An 11,360-nucleotide genomic window follows, 5' to 3' on the forward strand; every position below is an offset into this window, starting at 1 on the left:
TGGTTCAAAGCTGCGTCCGGCCATCCAGATTTAGGTTTCCCATGACAGGTCGTGGTCTCGCGGTAGCGTTCTCGCTTACCGAGCACGGGGTCCCGGGTTCGATTCCCGGCGGAGTCAGGGATTTTCACCTGCCTCTAGATGACTGGGTGTTGTTGTGCCGTCTTCATCATCATCATTCATCCCCATTACGGTCGGAGAAAGGCAATGGCAAACCACCTCCAGTAGGACCTTGCCTAGTACAGCGGTGCGGGTCTCCCGCATCCTCCCCTACGCTTTGTCAAGGATTATGGGACTTCATCATCATCATCATCATGACTTCCCTAAATCGATCCAGGCAAATTGTTGTAGGGTTCCTTTCAAAAGGTCACGGCCGATTTCCTTCCCCATCCTTTCGCAAATTGAAATTGTGCTCCGTCTCTTATGACCTCGCTGTCGACGGAATTTTAAGCGCCAATATTACTTTCATTTCATTTTATAATGTGACCCGGCAGTACATGCCGCTCGTTTGTGTTCTCCAGTTGCCACGTTTACAGCGTGCCTCTTTGTGTGTGCAGTGAAGATGCGTCAGCTGGTGTGTGCGATGTGCGTGGTGGCGTGCGCGGCGGCGGTGGCCCGCGCGCAGTTCTTCGTGCCGGCGCCCGCGTTCGGAGTGCCTCTGCCGCTGGCGGCGGCGCCGGTCGCGGACTCGCGCAGGGCTCTGCAGCACCGCGCTGTCGTGCTGAACGCGGAGGCCGAGGCGCGGCTGCCGCCCGCCTTGCAGAACCCCTTCTACAAGAACCCTCGCATCGAGGCGGCGCTCGCCAAAGAGAGCTGGTTCACGCCCGAGGAGATGCAAGTGCGCGAGCGCGAGGCGGAGAAGATTCCGCGCGCCAAGATCTTCTCCATCCTGAAGAACGCGGGGCTCGCCCGCCGCCGGTGAGGGCAGCAGCGGGGTTCCCGCCTCCTCCCTGCCGGGTTCTGTGTGTCTATCCCTCACACCCGTCATCGACGTCATCACGGACACACACGTTACCATTTCTTCCTAAGCGTACGAAGAAACCGATAAACGTTTCTTTCTCGGTGCACACTTACACGTACTCGACCGACTGCTGTTGTAGAGAGGGTCATCGAATTCGGGTGGAACAATACACACTGCACGGTATACGTCTAAAACATAAATCACGAATGATTCTTTCTCCACCAACTTTATTACGAAATGAAATCAGGAACTCTCAAAGTCCGTACTAAGCAAAAGTTTCCTCCGAAGCAGCTCATTTCGTGTGGACTTACATGACACTATCACTGACAACATATACCGGGTGATCAAAAAGTCAGTATAAATTTGAAAACTGAATAAATCACAGAGTAATGTAGATAGAGAGGTACAAATTGACACACATGCTTGGAATGACATGGGGTTTTATTTAACCAAAAATATACAAAAGTTCAAAAAATGTCCGACAGATGGTGCTTCGTCTGGCCGGAATAGCAATAATTAGCATAACAAAGTAAGACAAAGCAAATATGATGTTCTTTACAGGAAATGCTCAATATGTCCACCATCATTCCTCAACAATAGCTGTAGTCGAGGAATAATGTTGTGAACAGCACTGTAAAGCGTGTCCGGAGTTATGGTGAGGCATTGGTGTCGGATGTTGTCTTTCAGCATCCCTGGAGATGTCGGTCGATCACGATACACTTGCGACTTCAGGTAACCCCAAAGCCAATAATCGCACGGACTGAGGTCTGGGGACCTGCGAGGCCAAGCATGACGAAAATGGCGGCTGAGCACACGATCGTCACCAGACGACGCACGCAAGAGATCTTTCACGCGTCTAGCAATACTTTTTTTTGGTTCTAATAAAACCCCATGTCATTCCAAGCATGTATGTCAATTTTTACCTCTCTATCTACATTATTCCGCGGTTTATTAAGTTTTCAAATTTATACTGACTTTTTGATCACCCGGTACTTTAGTGTAACACTGTGGACATCCTACTATGGCGAACTACTCTGCACACGTAAAAGTAAGGGTCAGTCTTAAACTGTTCCTTCCACGAGCAACATTTATGCAAATGACTACCCACTATACGAATTTTTAAATGAGAAGCGTTGTTAACTGAACGACTAGTTAACATTGCATGTCCACTTTTCCTCGTTTTACTTCCACGTTACAAGTCCGCCTAGACTTGATGCTAGTACAACGAGGTAACTCTTACTCAGGAATTGTGTCCCTCTCTACATTTCAGTAACTAGCGCGACATACAAGCAGTTATTACTCACGAACGAAATGAAACGCGAAGTATATGAATGAATGGACAAAATGTTTGTGTCTGCTTCATGTGATTTCTGAAGAAAGTTGTTAATTGGTGGCCTTCTGTGTTAAGCTGCCATTGTTATTGTTTGTTACATTTATGTATTATTATCCTTTATTGAAACGTAATTTATGCTTCACCACAGCAAACAGCAGTGTGTCTAAAATGTCAATGGGCTTCAATGCAAATACGCTACTGAATACATAAATGTATTGAAACTCAAAGCCCAAAAGTCATAGTCATCACATTTCATGTAGTAAAACGGTCCTGTGCTCAATGTTTCTATAAAAATGCTATGATAAAAGTACAACGAAAAGCTTCCTCCTTTATAAAAACTAATTCCGTTTAAATGCAAACTCACTTCATAAGTCACATACTGCCGAGACATTTCTTAATCATTCCTGTTATATAGTACTAAAGTAACACTCATCTTTGTAAGATTTATTCCTTCCTGAGTTTAGTTATAGGCCTAGTTAAATACAGTACAGGAGTCTGATACTCAAGTGAATATCATGTACATAAACAAAGTTTTATAATAAACAAATATACCAATACTGCTGTGTTGTTCATTCGCCCACTAACATGCTCCAGACCCAATTCGTTAACACACTAGTTTCATAAATGTGAGCGAAAAGCGGAAATGAAAACATACTACCTGAACAGGATATTGAAATGTGTAGCTGAATTACATAAAGCTAACAATCGTAAGATACTTAGTCATACAGCAACGTAGAACACACACATTATAAATTCAGCAACTGAAGAGTGAAGACACGCAGTTAAAAATCAACAGAAGGTCTCTTCCACGAGAAAGCCGTTGACACTGGAGATGACACACGAGATCGACAGTGGTTAACGCAGTGGGTATCTCTGTCACCGAGAAAACCTGTCCACAAGAGTGGACATTCAGCATTATCCATGGTCGGACTTAAACTATGGAAAGTTGCACATGCGAGTGCAGTACTCTGTAGCTCTGGGGTTAACAATTCTCTTCTAATCAATAACAAAGTGTGAGGCTCTATACGCTCATCACGCCTCCACGCACTAATATCTCATCATGATTTCTGCGATTTTACTTGTGATACGTGCCACCACTTTCCTTCCAGGCTAATGTGTAATGAAAATAATTCTGAAAACGGAAGCGATGTTAAGGTGTGAGGACCACATTCATGGCCCTATATCGGTGTCGCTGACTCCACAAGAAATAGACCCATCCTTGCACTGACACAAACAGGGCACTCATAGTCAGACGTAACACAAATCAAATGTGCTGAGTTTCCATCCCATACACAGTTTGTCGGAAACCTGCAACACCAGCGGCAGCCATAAGCTCTACAGACGTCAACGGCTTTTGTTGTGTAGTAACTACACTCCTGGAAATGGAAAAAAGAACACATTGACACCGGTGTGTCAGACCCACCATACTTGCTCCGGACACTGCGAGAGGGCTGTACAAGCAATGATCACACGCACGGCACAGCGGACACACCAGGAACCGCGGTGTTGGCCGTCGAATGGCGCTAGCTGCGCAGCATTTGTGCACCGCCGCCGTCAGTGTCAGCCAGTTTGCCGTGGCATACGGAGCTCCATCGCAGTCTTTAACACTGGTAGCATGCCGCGACAGCGTGGACGTGAACCGTGTGTGCAGTTGACGGACTTTGAGCGAGGGCGTATAGTGGGCATGCGGGAGGCCGGGTGGACGTACCGCCGAATTGCTCAACACGTGGGGCGTGAGGTCTCCACAGTACATCGATGTTGTCGCCAGTGGTCGGCGGAAGGTGCACGTGCCCGTCGACCTGGGACCGGACCGCAGCGACGCACGGATGCACGCCAAGACCGTAGGATCCTACGCAGTGCCGTAGGGGACCGCACCGCCACTTCCCAGCAAATTAGGGACACTGTTGCTCCTGGGGTATCGGCGAGGACCATTCGCAACCGTCTCCATGAAGCTGGGCTACGGTCCCGCACACCGTTAGGCCGTCTTCCGCTCACGCCCCAACATCGTGCAGTCCGCCTCCAGTGGTGTCGCGACAGGCGTGAATGGAGGGACGAATGGAGACGTGTCGTCTTCAGCGATGAGAGTCACTTCTGCCTTGGTGCCAATGATGGTCGTATGCGTGTTTGGCGCCGTGCAGGTGAGCGCCACAATCAGGACTGCATACGACCGAGGCACACAGGGCCAACACCCGGCATCATGGTGTGGGGAGCGATCTCCTACACTGGCCGTACACCACTGGTGATCGTCGAGGGGACACTGAATAGTGCACGGTACATCCAAACCGTCATCGAACCCATCGTTCTACCATTCCTAGACCGGCAAGGGAACTTGCTGTTCCAACAGGACAATGCACGTCCGCATGTATCCCGTGCCACCCAACGTGCTCTAGAAGGTGTAAGTCAACTACCCTGGCCAGCAAGATCTCCGGATCTGTCCCCCATTGAGCATGTTTGGGACTGGATGAAGCGTCGTCTCACGCGGTCTGCACGTCCAGCACGAACGCTGGTCCAACTGAGGCGCCAGGTGGAAATGGCATGGCAAGCCGTTCCACAGGACTACATCCAGCATCTCTACGATCGTCTCCATGGGAGAATAGCAGCCTGCATTGCTGCGAAAGGTGGATATACACTGTACTAGTGCCGACATTGTGCATGCTCTGTTGCCTGTGTCTATGTGCCTGTGGTTCTGTCAGTGTGATCATGTGCTGTATCTGACCCCAGGAATGTGTCAATAAAGTTTCCCCTTCCTGCGACAATGAATTCACGGTGTTCTTATTTCAATTTCCAGGAGTGTATAAGCTCTAGAGACGTCGACGGACTTTGTTGTGTAGTAAAATCCAGGTATTAGTCGTATCATTGGGTGGTTATTAATGGTTGACCTCGTAATGGCATATGAAGAGCCTATCCTGTGCCTCAGAAGTGTCGAGTACTCCAGAAATGATACTTCGCAGCACATTAAAAATGTTGAGATGGTATTCAGTGCCTCAGTTCCTCCAAATGGTCTGAGGATTCCAGTTTGTATAAAAATGTCCAAATGTCGTCACTGTCGTACGCTACTCCACGACTACGCTCTGCTCGAAATGGAAGTGCCTATACACCTGAAACGTACATGGCACCATTCACTTGTTTTCGTCATTTTAGAATCAAATGTCTATTCTAATTAGGGGTTACCCATTTGCTACACTAACACACAGTTTCGCTTGCGAAAAATCTTGATGTCGGTTTGCAGTGATTGATCAACTTTAATCTTTCCATGTCTCATTGTCCCGACCATGTTTAACGTTTGGATGCTAGTGTAAGTTCACAAAGTGAAAAAAAATTAGTCAGTACATTGTCTGTGAATCTATTTTTTTCCTTATGATACAAATTGTTGAGTCTACGATATTAATACATGTATTCTTCTCTTCACTGTATATTTACGAGTAACAGTTCTCATTCTGGGATTATGATAACCGAGCAGCAACGACTGATAGCCAGTGTTGACATTCACTGTATACATTATGACGAGAAGTGTACAAACTGAAGAAAATACACACTTTTACATATATTCTACAAAATAGGGAAAACTGATTTTAATCTTTATCTGAAACAACTACATACATTTTATGTCTGTAGGTAAAACGTCAAACAAATTCATAATTGAGTATTTCACTTCTGTAGGTGGCAGTACTTACGAAATTCCAATGAAAGTTGACAAATTTCATCGGTGAGTGTCTATTTGTGTTCCCAATGCTTAAGCAATTGTCTGCAGGATGTACCTGTATGAACCCTTCACACAGTTCTAATTATATTCTATTTTTATTCGAAAAATTATCCCACGCACATTGATAGAAACAGCACACTATGAAGCACCAGTCGGATATCTATCAAACTTTGTGGATATTTTCATCACATAAGCGGTATTAAACGATTAAACTTTCATTCCAGTCAAATCTCATGTCCATCATTAACGTCAGTATGAGTTGTGACTCCCACAAGCATGAAAACACTCTTTTATTCATTGTGGCATTGATACAAACGGCCTCCCAATGTCGTGTTGAGGAATTTCTTGGCTTGCCTGAAACACATGCTATGTCAGTTCGTGAAGACTGCTGGCTGGAGGTTGGTATGAAGATATATTTCTTCCCAACTAAGACAAGCTCTATGGGTGACAAATCAGGGGACCTGTTATGCCAGTAAAAAACGTATTTTTCTCACAGTGTCTGTGGTGTGAACAGCAGTGTGGGGTCTTGCATTATTCGGCTGAAGTATGCCATTTAATACCCTCGTCATGAAGGACACCATGACTCCAGAAGTTGGAGAGGTACGAGTCTAGAGAATCTCTGTTTCCTGTGAGATCCAGCTACTTTGTCTATGGACACACTGACATCAATCTGACTGCCACAAGCAGAAATCAACACCACAACTGAACGCCAAAGAATTTTGCTCAGTGTCCCATTGATGCTTTCTTTTTGTCATGCAAGTCCCTGCATCCTATATCAGTGGTAAACAAAGCACAGGAACTCGAGATCTGAAACCAGCATCCAGTAATCTGTTCCCAACAGCGACACTGCCTGGAGTTCAACTGTTGTCTTCTATTTGTCACAGCAGAGAAACCATTCCTATGAGCTTCTCCTGGCATCGTCCTTCTGGAAGGCTCTCAGCTACTCTTCTTGCCTCACTATTGTTCTGAGTCCATCTCATCATCATTCCTTTTCCAGTCAGCAATCACTGAACTACAACCAACTGTCTATACAATGATTCGATCTGTTTCAAAGTCTTAAAGATGGGGATACATTGCACACACATACATCCTCTAGGAATAAAGTGTTGCAACTGCAACCTGAAAAGTTCCAGAACTCACAACATTCTCCATCTATAACAATGACTTTTTATTGCACTGAAAATAAGTTCAGAGAAGGATGGCATTTTAAATAACTCAATGCACAGACACGAAAATTGTGTTTCGTTGAGGTGTAACACTTTCCATTTCCCAGTGTAATAATGATGACTGAGAATAGATAAAATTTGTTATCTTATTGAATTCTATGTTCCAATGGCAAAAATAGCTTAAGCTAAACGTTTTGAAATATCTACTATATTTTTTGCTTATACAAAATAAGTGAGAGGCTGCATATTTTTGACAGTAGAAAATAGATTGCATTTTTAGGTTTTAAATTATCCAGTTTGTGCAAAATCAGTTAAAACCTTTCCCACAACCATTATTTATTATTTTTTTCATTGATACTTCTTTCTATTGCTTGATAATATTTGCACCTGCAAAAAGCTTTGACTGACTCTTAATTCAAGTTAAATGGCATATTATCAACACAGAGTAAGAACAGATATGACTCTAATCTGCCAAAAGTTCATTGTAATTCATCCCCACAGAGATGATGTTGTGTCACTCTGTAAATTAGATTAACAGCTTCCATCCAGTTCTACGATATTACTACAGTATAGCAGCAGCAGCAGCACTCATCAGGAACACACAGAATTGAAACCCAGTTCCTCAACACCCTTTACATCACAATATCATCAGAATCAACTGACTGCAAGTACATTTATGGATTATCTGCAGGAAAATTATCTGCAACATCTGTTAATCAATTCTATGAAGACAGCTGACTATGTAAAGCTATTAACTTCTTATCTACTTGCAGGTCGGTTCCAAATTAGCCATTTAAGAGACTGAGAGGGAGGAGGTGGGAAAGGGATTTTAACACTAGAAGAGAAAGTTATCATTTAAATGTTTATGAATTGAAATTCAAGGCCATAAGCAATACTGAGACCAGCCTTCACACTTTATTGACACAACAAAGAAATCCCTGCAGAATATATTATACAAAATATTGATATAAAATTCAAAGTGGACAGACATTACTGATAAGCCACTAAACAGGAGATAGTAACAAAGTTGTTGAGAATGTGCCCTTACACTACAGGCTAGATTGTGCCTCTGCACTGGTGATACTGTGGCAGAAGGATCTTACTCCCATTACCAAACTGACAATTCCTTGAAGCTGATTCTGATGATATTATGATGTAAAGGATGCCTCAAGGATATGTGCTGTCAACCAATCCCTTCTTTAGTGAAGTTCTGCCATTAATTTCTTTTTTCCTCAATTCAGTCAGTATCTCCTCATTAGTTATCTAATCGTCAGCATTCTTCTTTGCACCACATTTCAAAAGCTTCAATTCTCTTCTTGTTTGAACTGCTTATTTTCCACTTTTCACTTCTGTACAAGGCTGTTCCTTGTCATGGCCAAGTCAGGCTGCAGTCTTTACTGTGCAAAAGTTGTGTTGTTTAAGTATGTGGGGAAATTGACTTTTTGATGTCAACATAGGTCTCCTACCAACTGCTGAGTTCTTCTGCCAAGTTCTACCCACCAGGAAAAAGATAGCATATAATGCCGTCATTCCTCAGAGGGTTCCCATACTGCCTTGCTGTCAGGGCAGAATTTTACATATCAAGGCGCCTCTTTGAAGAAAAGGAACCATCCAAAGTTTCGGCAGATTCAAACAGTTGTTGCTATTTTAATTAAACCAAGTAATTTCTCTCATAATGATCTTATCATAGATCAGATTCTGTGATACTGCTCTAAAGTACATAAGGAATTTGGTTATCATTGCGTCTTTTCTTAGAGGAGTTAATCTTAAAAGATATGCAGACTTTGCAACAAAATTTATATCAAAATTTTAAGTACACAAGCAAGCACGTTAGTTGCAAAGAAAGGGCCTGTATTCCATAGGAATATGGTTTTAATTAAATAGGGTCTTCTCATTCTTAAATGGCCTTGGGGTTGCACTAATGCACGTCTCGACACATGGCAAAGCTAGCTTTAGTTGTAGCATCAAAAGGTTACAATCCAGGCAAATACTTTCAGAAAAGACTTAAAACATTCCAATTTGTATATCATGTTAACAGATTTATATTTTTCTAAGTGATTTTTCTGGCTATTGCCAATCTGAATTTCATATTCTCTCTACGTTGGCCGTTGTCAGTTATTTTACTGCTCCTACAGCAATATTATTCTACTACTTTTGTCATTTTCTAACCTAATTCGCTCACCATCGCCCAATTTGATTCCACCACATTCTATTACTCTTGTTTTACTACTTCTGATGTTCATCTTATAATCTCTTTTCAAGACAATATCCACTCTGCCCAACTCCTCTACCAAGTTCTTTGCTGCCTCTGGCAGAATTGCAGTGTCATCAGCAACCATCAAAATGTTATTTACTCTTTGAACTTCAATTCTCTTCCCAAATTTGTCCTGGGTCTCCTGTACTCTTTACTCAGTGTAATTGTATAACATAAGAGATACGCTATAGCGATTTCTAAATCCTTTTGCAACTGCTCTTTCCCTTTCACGTCCTTTGATTCGACCTGCATTCTGGTCTCTGTAGAAGTTGCGAATAATCTTCCAATCTCTGTATTTTATACCCGCTCTTTCAGAACTTTAAAATGTGTATTCCAGTGAAATTTTTCAATGGTTTTCTCTAATTCTACAAATGCTATAAATGTAGCTTGCCTTCTCTGCAGTCTATCTTCAAAGATAATTAATAGGGCCAGCATTGCCTCTTGTGTTCCCACATTTGTCTGGAACTCAAACTGATATTCTCTGAAGTGAACTTCTGCCAGTTATTCTACTGTTCTGTACATAATTTGTGACTTGTTATAATCACAGTTTGATAATATTCACACCACTTAGCATCTGCCTTCTGTAACAGAGCCACTATATTTTGAGAACTACTTTGAAAATTGCAGCTCTGCAAAAGCAGTTGTGAAAAGCCTCATAAGGTAGGAGGAGTCAAAACACCATCATGGTAGTTGCAGCTATTGGGCCATACATGCACTGCAAGCCAAGCTGAGTATCACAATACCGACGACAGAAAATGGAGAGGACTACTGTGCGAGCAGGTGGCCAGTTTTCATACCAAGTGACACACATGCTATACCATACACGCTTAGAAACAGTACATTGGTACAACAAATGGGTTCCTAACCACTATATATACCAATCATTTCTAGCCACAGGTGTTCCAGCCTGACAGCACCAACCATGATGAAAGGCTTATGCCAGGCAACAAGGTGATATGGCTGCAAGCAGCCACGTTGAGTTTGGGTCTTCACCGTCACAGGTCTGACTGCTCTTCTGCCCTTGAGGGCAGCTGTTTTAGGGTAGTGCAGCTGCTTGCCTTCCTATGCTAGTTCAGGCGTGCTGGTGCCACATGCCTTTGGCTGCAAGAGAGAGTACCATTTCTGAGGGCTGACATTACCTGCAAGAACTACAGTAGACCTTTAAACCACTGGCATGTCATGCCACAAGCAACTACACAGTGTGCCTGTGCAAATGCCACTGCATGGACTTCAAGTACCAGCATTCCTCTGGCCACCTGCTGACCTCAGGGATCCTCCATATGCTGTTCTCACCATTCACCAAAGAGAGATGTGTTCACTGCAAAGCAGCACTACAAAAGCTATAGCTTGAATCAAAATAAAATGTTTGACTGTTGATGCTGTTTTTGTGTGCTACCAATGTCCAACCTCCTGACAGTGACCCAACACTGCTACTCCAACCACGCAACTGTACAGCCACCCATTGCGGGTCACAAAACTTCTCTGAAATTTGAATTATTTCATTCCTGAAAGTGGAGGGTATTTCCCATTTCTCAAACTGTCTTTCATACCAGATGGAATAGGTTTAGCATGCCACACTCTTACAACAATCTCAGTAGTTCTGAGGTCTTGTTTTGACTTAGGTCCTTCAGTGATTTGCAAAGTCTCTTCTCAGCATCATATCCCCCATCTCTCTCCATCTAGTTCCTCTTCTCTTTCTATAATATAGTCTATAGTCCCCTTAGATAGTCCCTCAATATACTCTGCCCATCTTTCAGCTTTCCCTTTTTATTAATACTTGCTTTCCATGAGATCTCTCTATACTTGCTTTTTTTCTTCAATTATGCAAAATAATACACTGTCAATAATCATCATACATACATCTTTAGCCATGATAACTTATGCCTGCTACAAATCAGCTGCAAGTGTGACTAATAATTTCCTAATATTATCAACATATCTGCCAC

The 11,360-nt window shown here is 43.2% G+C and overlaps 1 protein-coding gene across 1 annotated transcript; it reads left to right on the top strand.

Annotated features, from left to right (window-relative positions):
- Positions 1-560: 560 nt before the first annotated feature.
- LOC124721211 lies at positions 561-1,412 on the top strand. The gene has a single exon (XM_047246063.1). The coding sequence runs from the start codon at positions 581-583 to the stop codon at positions 917-919; it is 339 nt and encodes a 112-aa protein (XP_047102019.1). The 5' UTR covers positions 561-580; the 3' UTR covers positions 920-1,412.
- Positions 1,413-11,360: the final 9,948 nt, after the last annotated feature.

The sequence above is a fragment of the Schistocerca piceifrons genome, chromosome X (assembly GCF_021461385.2).
Source record: "Schistocerca piceifrons isolate TAMUIC-IGC-003096 chromosome X, iqSchPice1.1, whole genome shotgun sequence".
Classification (NCBI taxonomy): Eukaryota; Metazoa; Arthropoda; class Insecta; order Orthoptera; family Acrididae; genus Schistocerca; species Schistocerca piceifrons.

Coding starts and splice junctions, on each gene's coding strand:
- LOC124721211 (XM_047246063.1), top strand. CDS start 581: ATGTGCGTGGTGGCGTGCGCGGCGGCGGTGGCCCGCGCGCAGTTCTTC.